At 45.1% G+C, this 19402-nt stretch overlaps 4 protein-coding genes across 5 annotated transcripts; 3 read left to right on the top strand and 1 right to left on the bottom strand.

Moving 5' to 3' along the window:
- Positions 1 to 64: 64 nt before the first annotated feature.
- Positions 65 to 5166, bottom strand: LOC143325564 (uncharacterized). The gene is made up of 5 exons (XM_076738730.1): positions 4969 to 5166; positions 4143 to 4462; positions 2602 to 2909; positions 1915 to 2026; positions 65 to 1753 (listed from the first exon to the last, which is right to left on the bottom strand). Exons 2-5 carry the CDS (start codon positions 4441 to 4443, stop codon positions 693 to 695), a joined length of 1782 nt encoding a protein of 593 aa, XP_076594845.1. The 5' UTR covers positions 4444 to 4462; positions 4969 to 5166; the 3' UTR covers positions 65 to 692.
- A 26-nt stretch (positions 5167 to 5192) lies between these two features.
- mif (macrophage migration inhibitory factor) lies at positions 5193 to 7071 on the top strand. The gene is made up of 3 exons (XM_076738744.1): positions 5193 to 5656; positions 6467 to 6639; positions 6790 to 7071. Exons 1-3 carry the CDS (start codon positions 5549 to 5551, stop codon positions 6854 to 6856), a joined length of 348 nt encoding a protein of 115 aa, XP_076594859.1. The 5' UTR covers positions 5193 to 5548; the 3' UTR covers positions 6857 to 7071.
- A 1443-nt stretch (positions 7072 to 8514) lies between these two features.
- LOC143325568 (uncharacterized) lies at positions 8515 to 13411 on the top strand. 2 transcript variants are annotated; one of them, XM_076738734.1, is made up of 5 exons: positions 8515 to 8733; positions 9557 to 9965; positions 10107 to 10231; positions 10369 to 10429; positions 11318 to 13411. In XM_076738734.1, the coding sequence occupies exons 2-5, from the start codon at positions 9641 to 9643 to the stop codon at positions 12196 to 12198; spliced, it is 1392 nt and encodes a 463-aa protein (XP_076594849.1). In that variant the 5' UTR covers positions 8515 to 8733; positions 9557 to 9640; the 3' UTR covers positions 12199 to 13411. The 2 variants fall into 2 exon arrangements, with proteins under 2 accessions (XP_076594849.1, XP_076594848.1); XM_076738733.1 differs by having other exon boundaries at positions 8728 to 8936.
- Positions 13412 to 14004: 593 nt separating this feature from the next.
- Positions 14005 to 17812, top strand: LOC143325565 (uncharacterized). The gene is made up of 4 exons (XM_076738731.1): positions 14005 to 15026; positions 15548 to 15666; positions 15821 to 15932; positions 16079 to 17812. Exons 1-4 carry the CDS (start codon positions 14606 to 14608, stop codon positions 17071 to 17073), a joined length of 1647 nt encoding a protein of 548 aa, XP_076594846.1. The 5' UTR covers positions 14005 to 14605; the 3' UTR covers positions 17074 to 17812.
- Positions 17813 to 19402: the final 1590 nt, after the last annotated feature.

Raw genomic sequence — 19402 nt, 5'->3', positions numbered from 1 at the left:
GGAATCAGTTAACTTACCTGCACACAGTTTATCTACTATAGCCAGGGTTCTTCTCAGTGTGCAGTTGTCCCCCATCAGACTCCCTCATTATTTAATTACTGAATAATTAAAACAGTCTTGTCTCTTGACGGTTGGAAATGAATACTTCTGAGGAAAATGATCTTGCAAAATTGCTATTTCCCTCCATATCAATGCCATCTTGTAACATGTTGACTAACCCGATGATTTTCCAATAAAACATGACGTAGATGGTTGAAGAGTCTTCTGATGAATTGAAATATTTATTTCTTAATGATATGACTGAAACACAAACATACAAAATACCAAACTGTCAATTATAGTGTCAGAAACAAACAAGGGCATCGACTTTAACTTTGAATTATTGATAAAAAGACAAAAATGCACAATTTATTGATCATCATAAATAAGTATAAGCTTTGTACATACAAATGAGAAGACCTCAAATTAAAATGGTTGAATGTCTGAGACGGATTTCATTTCTCCTTCTTCCTGCCAACTTTGGACATTTGTCTTCTTCATGTACTTATTTAGTAGTGTGTAAGAAAGGCAACTCCATATCACTGAGAGTAAAATTAGCATCTACCAGTCACATTCATCACCTAAATTCTACCACATTCAAAGAAAAACCTGCTTTTTCTTTCCAGTTCTTTCAGAGATTTGAAGGGGAGGCTCTAAAAACACTGATGGTTTTTGAGTTGCTCCACATCACTAAAGCCATTTCCACAGTTGGAACACTGTAGTGTCGCCTTTTCGCTGTTGTGTATGAGCTGGTGTCTCTTTAAGTACTCCACACGACTGAACCGTTTTCCGCACGCTTCGCACCCGTATGGACGTTCGCCCGTGTGAATCCGCTGGTGGCGTTCCAAATTGCCGAGGCGACTGAAGGTGCGCCCGCACTGGGGGCACCGGTGCGGCCTCTCGCCTGTGTGCACTAGATGATGGCGTTCCAGTGAGCGTGAGTGCGTGAAGCGCTTCCCGCAGATCTCGCAACAGTGCGGCCGCTCGGCAGCACAGGCACACTCATGGTTCTTAAGTGCCCAGGCGTGGCTGAATGTGTTGCCACAGTGGGCACAAGGGAAAAGACTGTCCTCTGCTCCACTGCTCTGTAACTGAGAGCCTCCTAGTGGACAGGGGTGCTCCTCCAGCTCAGCCTCTGAGGTGAAGCCTCCTCCACACTGAGGGCAGAAGTGGAGCAGGTCCCTGCCGCCCTCCTCTTCCCCTCCGCTCTCCCCGACACTCCCTGGAGCAGACAGGTGGGGCAGGTGCTCTGACTCTCCCAGCTCCACCACATCCTGTCCGGTCATGAGTGCTGCCGAGTCACCTTCTCTCAACTTCTTCGACCAGCCTAACCTCAGCTCTGCTCCAGCCCTCACAGCGTCCTTCGACCTGCCTTGCACTATCTGCTCCTCTCTCTGCAGGGTGGGTGGCTGAGGCTCCAGCTCTCCGTCCTGCTCCATTCCATCAAGGCCAATGTACTTGGGGGCCAGGCTGATCTCGTTGCCTCTCACTACCTTGGAGTTGGGGCTGACAGGCTGGGGAGCCGTCATGGCAGCCTGCTCACGGCCTCTCTCTGCCCTCAGTGCGGACTCCAGACCCCTCAGCTCATCCATGGTCATGCCCCCCTCTGATGCCCCTGCTGAGCCCACCTCCCAGTCCTCCTCCTCCTCATCCTCCTCCTCCTCCTCCTCTCTTTTTCCTGAATGAAAGGGTGGAGGATGATCTGAAAGGTCTCCTGAGTAGAGACAGAGGGAGGAAGAAAGATGTGGAGGATGGAGGGGGAGAGAGAGAGAGAGAGAGAGAGAGAGAAATCATTTCCACTCTTTTTCAAACTGTTGGTCTCTGAACATTTCACTCAGTTCCCCTTCCTAAACCAGTGAGACCTGAGCTCATTACCTTTGCTTTGGGCTCTGGAGCCAGTGTGGAGGTTCTTGTTGGGGGGGTCCATCTTCAAAGCCTCCTTGATTAGCCGGAGAGAAGCAGGCTGATAGCCCTCTGTTTGATCAAACTGCATTGAGAACCAAAATGGCTCATTAACTTACAAGCAACACTTGTCATAGTCATACATTATGACCCAACTAATTCATATGTTTACAATGCGCCTGAGCATAAAGCTGTATGTTTCATTAAAGCCACTCAGTTGTCCATCAAAAAGGCCTTGACATTACTTGAGGGCAAGGCTAATAACACATCCTGCGTGCTTTGAATATTCAAATACAGAAGAGAAGTGAAGAGTGGATCTGTGCCCTGCCACTTGGTCATGTGGTGGAATAGCAAACAGCTTTTCACCTCTACCAGTAGCATTTCTACCTAAAAGCTTGCAGCGCTTGAGATGTGGAGAGCACCTCTCAACAGGCTCCTCTGGAAGCTAAATATCAAATCAATAGCCTTCCCTTTATCCACCACATCTCTGCAGTGATTTGATGGCTGAACACATGCAAAACTCTCTGTCTCTCTGTATTAGCTCTCTCTTTTTCTGTCTACATTCTTTTTCATTCTACATGAAGCCGCTGAGCAGTGCAGAGATGCTGTGCCACTTTCTCCTCCTACTCCTCCTCCTCTGAGAAAGCCCGTCTCCCTCACCTCCTCTTTGATGTTGGCCGTCTCCTCCCCCTCAACGCTGAGGCTGCCCTCCCCTTCCTCGTCCTCCACCATCCCTCCCTCATCCTCTTCATCCCCGGGGAACTGGATGAGGTACATCTCCCTGGCCTCCTTCCCCCCTCTTCCTCCTGCTCCTGCTGCCATCCCCACAGCTCCTCCACTTCCTCCTCCTCCTCCTCCTCCTCCCCCAACACCACCACCACCGCCACCGCCGCCTCCTCCTTCCTCCCACACACCTCCAGGCCAGCCTTTGCCATAGGCTGCTGCTGGGCCCTTCTTTGACTTGCCTCCTGTGGAGAAGAGAGGAAGATGAAGGAAGGGTGGGAGGGAGGTGAGAGAGGAAGGAGAAAGTGAGGAGGGGCAGGAGGGGGGGCATGGGGAGACAGAAAGGAGAGAGTGAATGAAATGAAATATGAGGGAGTGAGAGATAAGTGGGAGGAGATGATTGGGAGGTCAGGAGAGAGAGAGAGAGAGAGAGAGAGAGAGAGAGAGAGATGAAGGAGAGCAGGGTGGAAAAGTAGGAGATGAGGAGGAGGAGTAAGTGGGGTAGGAGAGGCAGAAGGGAACAGGAGCAGAGGGGAGGTTGGGGGGAAGGGAGAATGGAAGGGAGAAGTGGGAGGAGAAGTGAGCATGATAAACGAGTGAGGAGAGAGGGGGTGTAGAAGGACAGACAAGAGAGCAGGAAGGAGAAAAAAAACACATGAAAGGGAGGAGTAAAGCGAGAGAGGCAGAAAGGGAGAAGTGGAGTTGGTGGGGGCCACCAGGGAGAGGAGGAGAGGGAGGACATGTTGAAGGAGAAAGAGGAGGATGGAAATGTGAAAAGAGGAGAGGGAAAGACAGAGAAGTAGAAGTGGAGAGGAAGTGTGTAATTACGGTGGTGGTGGAGAGGAGCCGGAGAGGAGCGGAGTGGAGGAGGTGGGGGAGGGAAGGGGATGGGGGGGCGGTGTGTGTGCAACGTGATGAAGGAGAGAGCAGAGCAGGAGGAGGTGGGGGCAGGGAGAGAGGAAGGAGGCGAGGGCGTGAAGGAGAGAGGAGTGGGAAGGGGAGGAGGTAGAGTTTGAGAGAGACACAGTGAAGTGAAGGAGGTGGGGGGAGGGAGAGGAGCAAGGCAGGAAGGGAGGGAGGGAGGGAGAGAGTGTGCAAAAGCACAGAGGAGTGGGAGGGACAGAATGCAGCGGAGAGAGAGAGAGGAGAGGGGGAGGTGAAGGACAGAGGGAGAGAACATGAAGAGGAGGCGGAGGAGGAAGGGAGGGAGGGAGAGAGGGAGAGAGGAAGGAGGGAGGGAGAGATCAGCTCTTGCCAGATGGTTTCCAACAAAACAAGTGCGTCTTCACATAAGCCCTGACTGCACAGCAAGAACCCTGTTTCTCACATTAAAAACCAATCACGATGAAATACGGAAGATGTTTCAGCAAGGTGCCGTTTCATTGTACGGGCAGCTTTATACATAATACAAAGTAAAGGCACGGTGAGCCTCCCTGCTTGGGAGGAAAGGCCATCCTCAAGCGATAAGAAATACTCACGGGCCACCTCAACTTTTCGTTTCTGCCGCCCTCCGGCTCCTTCCTCCGCCGCCAGCCCGGCGTTCCGGCGGTTGGCGGCCCAGCCCATCCCGTACTTGCGCTCGGTCCTCAGCTTGTTCTCGGTGAGCCTCAGCCGCAGTTTGAGAGCCTCGTTCTCCCTCCTGTTGAGGGACAGCTCCACCAGGTAGTCGTTGACCGTCTCCTGGAAGAGTTTGGTGATCTCACAGACGGAGGCTCGGATCAGGCTGTCCATGACAGCCGTCAGATGCGTCTCAAATGTGGACACTGACTCCTCCATCATCGTGGCGACAGGTTCGGACCTGATGATGGCACAAGAACACATCTATGTTATCCAGCCAGTACGTCATGACCATGAGTGGTCTATAACACAGTTTCCTCACCGATATCGCAAAAGTTTCACAGTAACACAATTCATAGCTATAGCCACTTTATAAATGTTATCCATGACGCCGATGTCACTCACAAAAAATAACTTTAATTGTCGCCACTACAGCAAGCGGCTACACAATCTTCACAAGATCTACAGTAAAGTCAAACAGGGATCAGGAACGTTAACATTATTGTTTTCTCATCTGTTACCATTTATTGAAGACTAACGTTACACTGCCGGTTTATTTAAAGTCTACAACAGCCATACCGTAGTTTAATACCAAACACGCAATCTGCGTCGGGTTAGCTTGTTGTAGTAACTTATAACACTGATCGACATGCAATAACGTTAAAGTAGAAGAGGAGCAGCAACCCCTCCGCAACGGCAGAAAGTGATCGTGCTAGCAGCTTGGCTAATTTAGCCGCGTATACGCACCGTTTGCTGGATGAAATCCAGAGGAGTAACTTAGACGTGAATCGGCGACAGACGGTGTGATTTCACAGATCGCGGATCGGCTTGCTCGGTGTTCACAAGCACAGAGACACGGCGACAAAGGGAAGCGCCATCCAACTTCTGCCCTCTCCCTCCCTGCTTCTGTTTTCCTTCTCGCCTCCTTCTTCAGTGCTTAATGATGCTTGGCCACACTGCGCATGCCCAGTACCGTAATTACCCTACACTCAAGAGCAGCCGCACCCCTGGAAATACATTCAGTGTTAAAAATCACTGTGTTCTTTGTGTGATTTCAACAGAGGCGGTGATCTTTTTTTTTTTTTTTTTTTTTTTAAAGAAATAACAACTCAAAAATATGTGTTCTTCCTCTTGGGTGGATTCTTTTTCGGCGTGTATCAGTAGAAGTGTCTCCCAGGATGGATGGCGGCGCTGTGGTCATTTTGCCACATGATAGCCGAGTCTCCAGAGAGGAAGACAAATCTCTCGTATCTTTCTTCCGCCTGTGTGCAGTCGCAACGTTAACAGACCGTGAAGCGGAGACAGAAAGCCCTGATTATCTGAAATCATGCCGATGTTCGTGGTGAACACCAACGTGGCCAAAAGCAATGTGACGGCGGCTCTGATGACACAGGTCACCGAGGTGCTGGCCAGCGCAATGGGCAAACCTGCACAGGTAGGCTGGGGGCAAACTCTATGGTCGCCTGGTCTATGAAACGATCAGCCCTCATTCTCTCCTATATGGATGAGCGAGATAGATTTGACTTATCTGCTGAGTGCAATACGACCAGCAGGTGAGGCCTGATTTCCATTTAACTGCAGTTTAAATTAGAGACTGTATGCCTCGCTGAATAAGGTGCGCCTGTTGTGCAAGTGTACAAACATGGAATTGCTGAGTAGTATTTTCAGTTTTGATGGGAAAGCCAAATGATTAATCTTTGGCGTCGGTTCAGTACACCCACAGGTTTAGTGAATAGCCACCTTCTAACATGTTCTACAGACTGATCCTGATCATTATTATTATTATCTATTTTTGCTATGTTTCTGGGAATTTGGGAATTTAAAATGTTTTTAAGGTGTTTAAACATCTTTACATTTGAACCTTTTTAGGCTGAAGATGTTAACATAAAATGTATTATGTCTGAAAATATATTGAAGGGATTCTGTATTTTCCTACCAGAATAACACTAAACAGCATTTATATCAGGAAATTGTACTCTCAGTAAATCAGTCAAATTAATGATGAGAGAAACACCTTAACGTAATTGGAAAATGTCACAGGTTCTGGTTAAAAAATGGGATTGTAGTGGGAGAATTTGGATTAATGACTTCACTATTCAAAAACCCTCACCACAACCTTCACTGCCTTTATAATGCTGAAACCACAATGTCACATTTAGGCTCAGTTACGTTAATACCAGTCACGATTGATCCTCCCAGTGTGGTCTTACATCAGCTTTGTGTCTTTTTGCCTGTCACACACCAGTACATTGCCGTGCATATCAACCCTGACCAAATGATGATGTTTGGAGGAAAGGAAGATCCCTGCGCACTCTGCTCTCTCCACAGCATTGGCAAGATCGACAGTGCTCACAACCGGAAATACGCTGAACTCCTGTCTGGACTGCTCAACAAACACCTGGGCATCTCTGTTGACAGGTAGCAAGCACACATAGCAACCAGTACTGCACATAATTTGATAAGATAAAGTTAATATGGTGACAGTAAAAGGCAGGCTCAGTTACCCCGTGTACCTTGCTCACTGTTAATGTCCAATCTCATTAACCTAGTTCTTTGTGTCTATTTCAGGATTTATATTAACTTTGTAGACATGGAAGCAGTCAATGTGGCCTGGAACAACACCACCTTTGGCTGAGATGGAGCTCAACACACTGAAATACAAGATCATTCCAATATTGCCCTACATGTACGAACATAGTTAAAATCGGCATAAAGAAGAAGCAAAGACATATGGTAATTCACTTGCTGATGCACTGTATGGCTATCTTCAAAGCACTTACCTGGACCCTGTAGCTTTGCACTGATCCTTTTAAATTCAAATGCAATAAAGCAATCCCTGTAGACCATAAATGTGTCTCTGGCTTCATTGATCATTGAGCTTGAAAGATACTCTACATCCAGTTCAGCCTCGGAAAGCACCCAGTGAAAAATACCAGGAGCATTTCACAGCTGATATTTTGACTCGTCATAGTCGGTATTACTAATGGTTCCATCCCATTCAAGTGTCCCTGTAAGCCATGAGAGTGAGCCAGTGTGCACAATACCAGGACCCTGAAACTGAAGCAGCCATCGTTCATGTTATTATGTATACCTGTGCTTTTCCTGTCATGTCAAAATTTCTTCCATTCAGAACTTTTAAAATAAGATAAAGGAATAAAATGAAATGTCCTTAGAGGGAAAAGCCTGCTTTTGGCCCCAAAATTCTTAACTAACCAACTGAGTGAAAGGGAGCAGTTGGTTATCTACTGTACAGCCGACTTGAAATTGTCCAAACTCAGTGCCAATCGACCTTTGTTTGACCACAGTGGGCGCAGTGTGTGCTGACATAAAACTATTGTTTGGTATTTGTTGACATATTGGGAGATGTTAGTTAAATGTATTTGCATTACTTGCTGTAGGGATTTTTACAGTTTATCCTGATTAAAAACTATTATATTTTAGTTTTCACTCAACAATGAGCAAAATGTTGTGCACCACAGACTTCTGGCCAAAGAACGAATGCCCTGTCTTTACACTTTAGCCTAAAAAGCATGACAAAAGACACCAGTTCTCTTTCTGTTCCCTCCCCCTGCTGTCAATGGGTGTTGGAGTCTGTAGTAATGACATGTATGCAGAAGTAAAGTGCTAACCAAAGCAACAGAGAGAATGCAACCTTTCATTCAAATTGCTGTAATCAAATAATACAGAGTGAATCCCTGACTTCTCACCGGTGAATCACATTCAATGGGTGACGTAAGTCAGTTCAGTTCTGTCAGCTGAGCATGCCATCTGCTCCCAGCAACAAGCTATTGGTCACAATTATGCAAACAGTGTATTCCTTGTCTAAGTAACAAAGATAACATAGTACCATGGAATTGTAATATTGTGTCCACCTTGTCCCGGGGAGCAATGTAAGGACAAAAATAGAGCTCATCAATTCACTGACACCATGAAAGGCTAGTTACACTTGCCCTGAAGAAAAATCAAATGATTCAAATCCATGTATCCTCCTTTAATACAGATTATTCACTACATGAGTTTATTTGGTGCTAAATATTGTTCCAGTGAAAACACATATATTGTTGCTGCTTTTAAGTGCTCCTCTGAAGTATTTTCTATACAGAAAAAAAAAATCGTTCTCCGGCTAAAACATATATGGACATATTAGGAAATACAATTGACTTTCCACCGAGTTGCAAAGACCCGGGTTTGCTCAAATTCATGTTGATGTTCTGTGTTGCAAAGAATCAACCGCTGTGCATAGTCTCGTTTTGTATTCGACCGGTTGCCATGATAACCGCCCGACTGCGTAGCAAATGGAGGGCGCATGCGCGAAAGAAAAGCCATAGCTACATAATCTTACAATTTGGACGATAATGTTTTTGTATACATTATGTGATTGTTTTTAGATATGGAGCGATACAACAAATATATGGTTTGGTATCAGCACTCCCACAAATTCATCATCATCAGAGGAAGATGGTACGCATCGAAAAATGACGTAGTCGCGTCGTAACCTTTCCCTCCCTCCTGGTAAGTTGTATAAAAATGGCGGACAGACAGCCAATGGTGCTGTTGTTGACTAACTCATAAAGAACTGCAGCCGATTTAATATGTAGTTATCGGAGATATGAATGAGCTAGTTTATTGTTCATTTAGTTAAGTTTCTGTATTCCGGAAATTGCGGAGCGTTAATGATCTGAAGCAAAGCACAGGAGCTCTCCCTGAGCCGACCGGTCAGTATCCGTGAAGGCTGCTCAGCTGCCCGACGCGTGCACTTCACTGTTCACCTTGTAACGTGCGGTTGCAGTTTTTGTCATTACGACTCTCTCTGATGTCTTAAAATGATGCCATGTGTTTGTAGCAAGAGCCGAATCACTGCTGCTGTTCTCTTATCGAAAGCGAAATACTGAACCAGTCATCCATACAGGCCCAGTTATCGTTAGCTAACGGGAATGTGTTCTTTGCTCTCGTCAGATCCACGTAATTTCCTTAAAAGACAGAATTTTTGCATTGCCTTCTTAAAAATGTAGCGTGAATGTTCATTAAGAATTGAGTTGGCGTCTAAAATCATTAAAGTTTTTAAGTGATTCTGCCATGTTACCTTTGATTTTGAATACTGATGGTCCTCTCTGATGCATGGAGTTGCTTATATACAACCAGTCTTACAGTGTCTGTGCTTGAAACAGTAGCACTAATGCATTCCTCTGCAGCTGCATGCTAATGGTATGGCACAGCTCACCCAGATGCCTGGGGTTTAGACCTCTGTCACAGCAAAAATACACCTTGCTAAAGTGACCCTATTTAAAGGTGTGTTGTAGTTTACCGTTACCTGATCTCTTATCTTTCTGTACAGGGAGTCACTGATTGTGTTAAGCAAAAGGACTAGTACAGCATCACACAAGTCTTTCAGATCAAGATCTCTCTGCCATCTGCGAAGATGTCCGACTGTCTGACGAAAGGATTCAGGAACCAGCTGACGAGAACCATGGAGTCAGTTTTGACGAGGGCTGTGTTTGAAATAATGAAGATCTTTGAGAACAGCCTGCACAACCACCAAATGGAGCTGGCACAGAAAGGAGAAGAAATTGCTCAACTTCAAATAAAGTTACAGAAAATGGAGATCAAGCTGGTGGACAGTGAGTGTGGAGGTGACAGAGGAGCGGAGATGCGTAAAACTCAGATGACTGAATTGCTAAGAGAGCCTGAAGGTACTCTGAACGTCTCTGGTCAAACTTCTGATGTTCCTGAGATTGATTTTGTAGGTATGGTGCTTAAATGAATCATTTTATTCCTTTTTATAATGATCTTTAACTGCGTACACGTAATTGTCTAATTAATCACAATGTTACGTGTCTTACATATGCAGCTTGATCACGTCTGTGTCTTTGTGTGTGGGTTTTCAGTACCTGCTGACTGGTGTACTCCCCTGGGCTACGAGGCTGTGACCAAACAAGACGAAGCCGTGTGTCCCAGCGTGAGACTGCGCTCGCTGCATATCCCTCTGTGGCAACTACCGGTCGAGCAGGAGGTGTGAAACCGGAGGAGAAACTCTAGATGTGGTGGCATTACACTTTAGCATCGTATACTAGCAGAGGAAACCGGTGATGATCTTTGTACTTTGCATTTTTGATCATTGGAGATAAAACCTATACATTTGTATTTTAGGTGGTGAACTGTGACGTTGAGTCTTACCAGCAGACGGAGGGTATCAGGAGATCCCGGAGAGGTGAGTTTCATTCTGCATTCTTAGTGCTTTCTCATGTTCTCATGTTTCCATTCACTTATTTGCATTCACAGATAGTGATTTTATGATTTGCAAGACTCACTTTGTAACCAAGAATTCAACTGTAATCCATAATTAAACTAAAGTATCATGGAACTATTACTGTTACTATCTTATCTCCATAAAATAAGGCATTTTGGTATGAAAACCTGCATTTTTAATTTAACAAAGTGTCCTATATCATATTTACATGTCTGCCATTTGTAAGAAAAATATATGTGCCACCAATGTTAGACAGTTTATCGAGGTGTTAGGAGTCAAAACACATCAGCAGCCGATCGAATATGATACTGAGGCTACCAAGACCACAGTGAGTGAGAGAGTGGAACAGGTGCTGAGGCAACACAGAACGTTCCAAAGTCGGCACCGTTTCCAAGTCCATCCTTTTATTGAACAGATATTTAAACTCACCATTAACCTTTTCAAAGAGACACAGTCCATTGGTTGCTGCACCTCCTCCCTCTGTGAAAACAAATCCATCCATAATACAATTTACCAGCTCTCTTCTAATTCATTTTACTAATTTTAAACTGGAAAAATAAGGGAAACAGCTTAGTTGCTCACACTCTCACAAGGTGAGCTCATGCGACTGAAATGATGTTGTCAAAGCTTCTCCAGCCAACGTTAGCTTAATAATATTAAGTTAACCACTGCGAGGGTTATCAGAACATTAATATCAAATCTCAAGTTAACAGATGCCACTTCACTTCTGCTCTGTCCATTCTCTTAAATCAGTTTGCTACCTAATGGACTGTTTGGTTAATTATATTGATGTCACCTGTCCCTTTTCCCTGGGTCAGTTTCATTTTTTGAAAAATTTCTCTTCCACAGGTTCTTTGTTAAAGGAGAGGGTTAAACACACTCAGGACGGAAGTTCACCAATGCGTGACCGAGGAACTCGACGTCCACCGGTGAGGAACGACATGAAAAAATTGCTCCAAAACATCAAACATGAGCATCTAACAGCTGCAAGTCTGAGAAGAGGAGGGGGAAATTCAACAGGGAAAGAGAAAGAAAATACACTGAAGAGCAAAAGAGAGGAAAGAAAAATCCCAGCCACTGAGTCAAAGTCCACAGAACAAGAGACAGTGGGGGAAAGCAGTGAGAAGAGGTACTCCTGCAAGTTCTGCAAGAGGGTTTTTGACACACAGTTTGGCCGAAGCATGCATATACGATCACACAAGAAGTGCCGAGGTTGCAAAAAAGAGTTCCCTTATCCAAGTATTCTTGTGCGCCATAAACCATACTGTGAAAAACTTAAGAAATTGCTGGCAAAAGAAGCAGAGTCCACCAAACCTCCAAAATCTCAATCCTGTGTTGAAGAAAAACCAGCTGCATTAAGCAAACAACAGGTGATCGTTCAGAAGGAAAGCACACCTTCCGCCAGCACCCACAATGAATCGTCTCTCCAGAAAAATGGACCCGCCAAAAAGCACCCCTGTGTACACTGCAACAAGAAGTTTAATTCACATTGCAAGATGAAAGAGCACGTGCGTGTTCATACGGGTGAGAAGCCTTTTCCGTGCATCATGTGCCCAAAGAAGTTCCGCATTAACCAGTCGCTCAAATTGCACATCATGAGAATGCACACAGACCAAGGAAATTCCAGCGAGACAAATGGACGCCTCGCGAGGACCGTGCCATCAGGGGATTTGATTTCACCCATTGAAGACACAAGTCAAGCAGTTGACCATAACAAAGTTGAGAGATAATGCAATCAGACAAAAAGCTGCATTCAAATGGTTCCATGTGCTTATTGTGTCAGAAGCCTAGGAGAAACAAACGCATGTCGGTTGAACACTTTCTCGGGAACAGCTTCACCTGCACAAAAGGAAGTGCCGTAATCCTATGATCCAGAGTCAGAGGTGTGTGATAGGCATGTATCTAAATATGACAGGAAGTGGTCTCGTTTCTGCACTTGTGGGAAAGGCGGAGGAACCACATGGAGCGCCACAAGTAAGCCAGTATACAGCTTGATCACCTGTCTATGGACACTGACACACCAGCTGTCGTCGTTTATGCACGCACTGATCAATGGTGGTGCATTTAACATTTTTTTGTTTCCTAAAGTTGAGCTGTTTTTTTTTTTTTAATGTAATCATTTGAATCACAAAAATCACATTGGTACAGTGCTGCATTGTAAAACCTAAAATACTCAGTCAGCAAAGCATCGTGTTACCAAATTAAAGATGGATACTTCATTGAAAATATTTTTTTGTGTACTTTCAATCTAAAAGAATCTGAAATCTACCGTTTTCATTATTTTTTTTCAATGTATTAGACAAATGTTACTTAAGATTATGGCTGTGTTCACTGCTAATGTGAAAAACAACTTGTAAAGGGGGTGGGAGACGGATAAAACCTATCACAGTGCATGTAATTTTATACCATGATCCATGATGGAAATGTGTGTTTTAGGCTTATTCATCAAGGTACTTCATCAGATTGATGCAAAAGTTATGTAAATCCAGTATTGCCTTAAAGCAGACCTGCTCTTTGGTCTGATATATACGAAAAGAAAAGCTACCTCGGTAGAAGCTGTATAACAAAATCTCTGCTCGTTAAAAATCTGTCATCTTGCAGTACATGGTGTACTGTCAAAGCCCCAACGTGTTTTGTATTTACTGAAAGAAAATGTTGACTTATCTGTACATGATTATCTTCTGTTTGCCTTCATCGCAGTTCGTGCTGTTTGATATCAAGTCTGCAAGTCTTTGAGAGACTGTGCCCCTCGATCTTTGAGGTCACTCCGGGAGTGTCTGCTGACGTGCTTGGTTGTGGAGTCAGACTTTTGTAACTGGTTATCCTGTTCAGTCATTTTCATCTGCTGCTTGAGTTGGAAAGCAAGCTGGAACAGATGTGAACGCTTTGTTCTTTCATGTATTTGTCTTTAATAAAAGTGATACAGCAGTGTTGCTAGACTGAGACACTGTCAACATTACTGCAATAAAATCCATGTGTTATACCTTGTCTTAAATGAGGGAGCATCTGCATTTTACAGAAGGACACTTGTAGGATCACCTCGTTACTGAAAGTGTAGTAGATTAATCTGAATGTCTTTTTTTGCATTTTATTATGATGATGATGATGTTCAGGTTGTTTGTTTTTGTTAATCTGCAGTCTGGGAATCCCTCTGATTCCTTATCGCGAGACTTGCAAGGGGGACACATGCGTCGTGAAACTAGTCAGTGGTACGTTTCTCAGGAGAAAACATTAAGAAAGAAATAACAAAAATAGTCAATTGTCGTCGCTTTTCTAATATTCTGGTGAAAAACACAAGGACACCCAAGTTGACCGAAACGTTCAACCCAAAAATAAGGCTGCTGAGTGGGCCGCAGTACATCCAACACCATGCATTTTAAAAAACAGATGAAAAAGTCTGGTGCAGACTGGCAGCAAAGAGGGGGAGAGAGCGGGTGAATATGGACAGAAATATCGATGTGATTCAAAACCCGTCTTTGATCGTTACGCTCCATTTCTGGGGTTCATCGCTGCCCCCTGGCGCCCCCTCATGGAGCAGAAACGTCATCACAGACACCAAAAAGCTGCCAGCTGGAGGACGAGTCACCACATCTTTGAATGTGACTGACGTATTTTCATGGATTTAAAGCTAGCCCGTGAGGACATTTGGCCAACGACTGTTAAGAGACATTGTCGACCCGTGTCTGTGGTTGTGTCCACTACGCATTTGGCTTCAGTCCTAGCCAGGACGGGCTCCGCTTCGTTGGCTCGGTTGTTTACACGTTAGCAGCAGGTAATGCTAGCTAACGTCGTTATACTAACGTTAGCCAGTGCAGACAGCATCCTGTGTTTCCAGCCTGTGTTTTAACCTCAGCTAGCTGCAAATTGACCTTTATCCTTAAACTCGTACTGTGGACACTGGTCCTCCGCATTTCACCGCATTGCTTGTCATCACTGTATATGAACGGTGGCGTTAGCTTACAAGATCAAGCTAATTGCCTTGATACCATAGCTTCTATTGAGCTTGCTCAAAACGCCGCACGGGTTGAATATAAATAGATATTTAAGCACAGAGAAAAGGGGGTTTAAAGGGAAATTGCAACGGTATATGGCTTTTGGAAATGGCGTAACGTTAGCTACGTAGCATGGCAACATCTCATGGCAGTTCATGGATGCCACGGCAGAGGACTGTTCAGTGGTAGCCACATCTTCCCTCAGCTGCCAGTGGAGGCCAACCGAAGAAGAAAGCAGCGGTGTCAATCAGTCGTTGACATTAAAACAATTTCTCTGACACAAAGGACAATGGAGTCTGCTCGGAGTGCTTTCCACGCGCAGCTGGCCACCGTCATGGACTCGCTGCTGGCCGCCGCTGTGTGCGAGATTGCCAAGATCTTTGAGAGCAGCCTGTGCGAACAGCAGGCGGAGCTAGCGCAGAAAGCGGAGGAGATCTCCATCCTCCGAGGCAAGCTGGAGAAAGGCGAGAGGAGGCAGAGGGCGAAGGGCGGAGGGGGCGAGGAAGGGGAGATGTCATCAGGAGACAGAGAGGGCGGCTTGAGGCAGCAGACCCTGGCAGGATCAGGTAAGATGGACAGCACATGTAGGACTATGGAGTAAAAACTTTATTTATACAACAACGATAGAAATGGGAATAAAATATACAAGGAGAGACAGAGGAAAGACATGTGGCATACAGAAGTTTGCATGAAACCTATATAACACAAACAAGGATGAAATAATAGTGACCATAATCATAATAATAATAAACACCATGCAGTGACTGTGATCTAGATGAGTGTTCATGGAAATTTGTTTAACGTGGTGTGTTTGTGTGTAGGATTGTGTGTATGGGAGAGAAGAAAGTAATGCTAATAATAGAAGAATGAAAATGAGCAAACTTATGTTATCGTAGTATAATATATTGTGGACGATGGGCAGGCAAAATGAGGGAATGAGTTGATGCCTGTTTATCCCTTGCATGGGTGCATGTGGACCAACATGCTTTTTTCATTAAGATGAACCTTTATGTCCATGAACACTTGCACTACTGAACTAGCACCGAGGGTTTTACTGATACACTGAACATTATCTTCTCTTGCACAGGACTGAATGTGGGAAAGGATGGGTCTTCTCATTCAGACCCAGTCGAAGGAGTCAGTCAGAGCCTCAGCGGGCTGAAAAAGGAGGTCACAGGCCAGGACGGGGCTTCAGTAAAACATGAGGTCAGACCTTGTCCTGCCCGTCCATGATTCAGAACTTGGCTAATCAGCTGAAGTAATTAAGCCTTTGTGTTTTCTGAGCAGCCAACACAAAAGTGACATTTGCACCATGACTTGCTGTTGAGTTTTCTGGATCTCTTTTACTTGTTTCCCACAGCGTGTTGGATCACGTTCTGCTCTAGGGTCTGTCACAGGCCCAGAGGGAAGCCTTGCTGCTGTGGACCAGAGGCACATAGATACCCTGTCAGCCACACAAGCCAAGGCCAAATGTAAGAAGTCACTACATTCTCCTGCTGTACACTACTTGGTCTTTTCAATGTTAGATCAAGATTGCCCTTCTTTAGGTGTAAGGGTGTTTTTTTTAATAGGTTAAATGAAAGTGTGTCATTTGTCCTTTCTCCCAATTTCCCTGCAGTGTCTCATTGGGATCAGGGCAGTCGCAGTGCAGACATCAGACCCCACCAGGATCAAGCCTCCACCCCTTTTCTCTCCATTTCCCAGAGTGGGCGTTGCTCGCCCAGGCCTGACCCAAGCCTAGCACAACCAGGGGAGTGGTTACCGGGGTTGGACACCACCCGAGGTGGAGTGTCCGGTCTGGAGAACCTGCAGGCAGATAACACCAGCTGCTCTGGTCCAGCTAGCAGCAGTACTGGCACAGACGCATCCTGCTTCCGACCTGGTTTTGGCTCTGACGAGACCAGCAACGAAGATGACGATAGCACTTTCCCTTTCCTGGACCAGGAACCTGAGAACCAGAACTCCAATCAGAATTCAGGGCAGGGCCAGGGCGTGGGGCAGAGGGTGGCTCGGCAGGTTCAACCCCAAGCCCCCTCTGGCGAATCATCATGGAGACCCAGAGACGACAGGGGTGGCAGAGGCCCAATCAATCACACACGACGGGTCACGACTTTTGGCAACAGAGACCCTCTCCGACCGCAGTCCAATTCACAGTCACTCGCGCTACGACACACAAACACTCTCAGCCACCCCGCAGCTCCTGGTGGAGGGAACGGACGACCTTACACCTGCCCATACTGTACCAAATGTTTTACCTACCCCTCCCACCAGCGCAGACACCTGTTACGCCACACCGGAGTCAGACTCCATCCCTGTCAGTTTTGTGACAAGAGTTTCCTCACTCCCTCTGAGCTCACTGTGCACACTCGCACACACACAGGGGAGCGGCCTTTTGGCTGCGCTCAGTGTGGCAAACGTTTCGCCCGCAGCGGGAACTTGAGAGCCCACCAACGGGACGTTCACATGGGGAAGAGGCCCTTTGCCTGCACAGAGTGTGGGAAGAGATTTGCCCACAGAGGGAACCTGAGAGTGCACAATCACAGAGTCCACCAAGGAGATCCCTACTACATGGATGACCAGCAGGAGCCTGACATGGGCCCTAATCCCGTCTGATTAAAGATTTAAAAAATGATTGATTTGCACTTTAATTTTGTTTGCAAAGTAAACCCAAGGAACTTGTTTCAGAGTTTCCTGTTGTGTCCCACAAGAACGTATTACTGAACATTTAAGTATTTAAGGTTTTTATTTGTTTGTTTTTTCAAATTTGGCATGGGGCAACCACAGAATTAACCATTATAAGAATTTATTATATGTAATTAATGATGTACAGGGTCAAAGTAAATTTTATTTGAGTGTCTTATATTTTTATTTTCAAGTGTGATTCAGTGTCAGAATTGTGGGTCACACTGAAAGGAAAGCTTTGTGTTTAACTGTGTTGTAAATGACCGGATATAATCATCCGTGAGTAAGAAATATTGGCTATTGCTGTAAAGAAAATAATTTTTCCTCGGGGTGACACTATCTTCCAATGATGTTCTTGCCTGTCAGTGAAACGTCACTGATCAGATCAGAGTACATTTTCATTTCTTGAAGTGAAAGAACTGCAAATTAATGTTTTTCATAAAGCCAATAAAGAAAGTCTTGTTGGTATTAGATTTAGACACGTGGCATGCAGAGGTAGGATAGCATGTCTCTTCCTTCATAATTGTGCTCCTCAAACGTTTATTTCAACTGGGTTGTAAAATCTAAACGTGTTAATGCAACAAGTACAAAACTGTGTTTTTAAAGAACAGATTTCATTTTACATCCTGTTTTTGCAAAAGTGAAATTAAATGATATACTCACGTACAAACTGTTTGTTCTCCTCATCCTGAAATGTTAACGCATTGTACAGTTCAGTCTTATGTTGTTGCACCACGCTTTACCAGACACCAGGGGGCAGTGTCAACATACAAAAGATTCATAGGAATGGCTTTGAACAGCATCGCGAATAGATTTTTGGGAGAAGTGTTGCTCTCAGCATGTTTTACCATGTGTCCTGTATTTTCAGATCTTTTTCCCTGATGTGTGCACTTGTGTCATCATGCCGCCTCTCTTATGGTCATGGTCTGTAAGCGCGTGCTTACAACGCAAATTCAGAATGAGAGTTTTCCTGCTTAAGATTGAACATATCTCCTGCAGCGTGGCTTGTTTGTTAGTTAAAAGCAAAAAAGTGATGTGAGACAGAATGAATAGCAGACTGATTAAGTCAAGTGAATATTTTTGGTGTGAAATTGAATATTTGTGTTACAAGCCCTCCACTGCAGCTCAGTGAGGGAACACTGTGCATGGAGGAAACACAAAGAGGGAATTTTGCACTAAATAGGCAGAAAACACCCACTCAGTTTGATTGTCTCATATTAGCTTTAGAACATATTTTTACACAGAACGAAGACTAGTGTTTGTGCCCGATCACTCACACGAAATGCCTCGATTGTGTGGGATGTGTGGAGGTTGATGAGACATTTGTCTCTCAATCACTCTCCCTTTCACACACAGCCTCAACTGCTGAGCGATGCTCGGCCAAGCTGTGCCGATGTATTCCCCAGGCTGCTGAGTCCTTGGTTTGCTCGATGACAGATTTCAGTGACCCCCCCCCCCTCCCCCCAGTGACCTCCCCTCCCCCGAGGGTCACCTGTGTCTGTCTCTCCCTCTGGGTTTTATGCTCACAGTTATAAAACTGTTTTAAGAGTGCACAAATAAAGGCCACCTCTGCATTGGCTCTAATAGAGGACAGAGGTAAAGGCAAACAGTAGGAATGGGTGCATGTCTTGCTTATAGATTTCTATATTGATGGATTTATCAGGGTAATGTGTGTGTGAGTGAACGACAGTTAACATGAGAGGACTGAATCCCTACTAAACAGACAATCTAGGGGAGTGTACTGTGTAAGTACTGTATTTATGAGCAGATGAAAGCGTCGGGTCAGAAAGAAACCCAAATCTACATACAGATTTGGATGTCACAATAGTTGTTTGTGTGTGTGTGTGTGTGTGTGTGTGTGCTCATAGGCAGCAGTCACGTAGGCTTTGCAGTGTTTTCTGTTTGTATATTTGGTAATGTGTAATCTCCTTTCTGCTCTAAGCAGCTTTGCCCCAGGGAGCGAGAGGCAACAAATGAACAGTTGACCAGGCTGGAAGGACCGTGTAGTCGAATTTATGCTTTGGATTTATGTGACAAAAGCAATGCATAAATGTGCGTTGTATATAGATATTTTATTAATACAGCCAGTCCAAACAACATTTTTTTGACCCAGACTAATAGCGCCACAGTCCATCCCCCCCAGTGATTTGATTTGGTATGAATTCAACCTTCCTGTTTGTAATAATATCGCTGTCAGGTAACCATGTCCTTTTTTTTTTTTATCACCAGGCCGCAGTGTTATCATTGTGTTTTCCAGCAG

This window comes from Chaetodon auriga, chromosome 9, assembly GCF_051107435.1.
Source record: "Chaetodon auriga isolate fChaAug3 chromosome 9, fChaAug3.hap1, whole genome shotgun sequence".
In the NCBI taxonomy this organism is placed as follows: Eukaryota; Metazoa; Chordata; class Actinopteri; order Chaetodontiformes; family Chaetodontidae; genus Chaetodon; species Chaetodon auriga.
This window is presented reverse-complemented; position numbering and strand designations above follow the sequence as displayed.

What these genes read in the sequence shown, in the direction of transcription:
- LOC143325564 (XM_076738730.1), bottom strand. Translation starts at nt 4,443, where the DNA reads ATGATGGAGGAGTCAGTGTCCACATTTGAGACGCATCTGACGGCTGTC. An exon ending in ACGAAAAGTTGAGGTGGCCC is followed by an intron (nt 2,910 to 4,142) that starts GTGAGTATTTCT and finishes TCTTCTCCACAG; the next exon opens with GAGGCAAGTCAAAGAAGGGC. An exon ending in CGGCCAACATCAAAGAGGAG is followed by an intron (nt 2,027 to 2,601) that starts GTGAGGGAGACG and finishes TTCTCAATGCAG; the next exon opens with TTTGATCAAACAGAGGGCTA.
- mif (XM_076738744.1), top strand. Translation starts at nt 5,549, where the DNA reads ATGCCGATGTTCGTGGTGAACACCAACGTGGCCAAAAGCAATGTGACG. An exon ending in CAATGGGCAAACCTGCACAG is followed by an intron (nt 5,657 to 6,466) that starts GTAGGCTGGGGG and finishes GTCACACACCAG; the next exon opens with TACATTGCCGTGCATATCAA. An exon ending in CTGGGCATCTCTGTTGACAG is followed by an intron (nt 6,640 to 6,789) that starts GTAGCAAGCACA and finishes TGTCTATTTCAG; the next exon opens with GATTTATATTAACTTTGTAG.
- LOC143325568 (XM_076738734.1), top strand. Translation starts at nt 9,641, where the DNA reads ATGTCCGACTGTCTGACGAAAGGATTCAGGAACCAGCTGACGAGAACC. An exon ending in TCCTGAGATTGATTTTGTAG is followed by an intron (nt 9,966 to 10,106) that starts GTATGGTGCTTA and finishes GTGGGTTTTCAG; the next exon opens with TACCTGCTGACTGGTGTACT. An exon ending in TATCAGGAGATCCCGGAGAG is followed by an intron (nt 10,430 to 11,317) that starts GTGAGTTTCATT and finishes TCTCTTCCACAG; the next exon opens with GTTCTTTGTTAAAGGAGAGG.
- LOC143325565 (XM_076738731.1), top strand. Translation starts at nt 14,606, where the DNA reads ATGGCAGTTCATGGATGCCACGGCAGAGGACTGTTCAGTGGTAGCCAC. An exon ending in GCAGACCCTGGCAGGATCAG is followed by an intron (nt 15,027 to 15,547) that starts GTAAGATGGACA and finishes TCTCTTGCACAG; the next exon opens with GACTGAATGTGGGAAAGGAT. An exon ending in CACACAAGCCAAGGCCAAAT is followed by an intron (nt 15,933 to 16,078) that starts GTAAGAAGTCAC and finishes ATTTCCCTGCAG; the next exon opens with TGTCTCATTGGGATCAGGGC.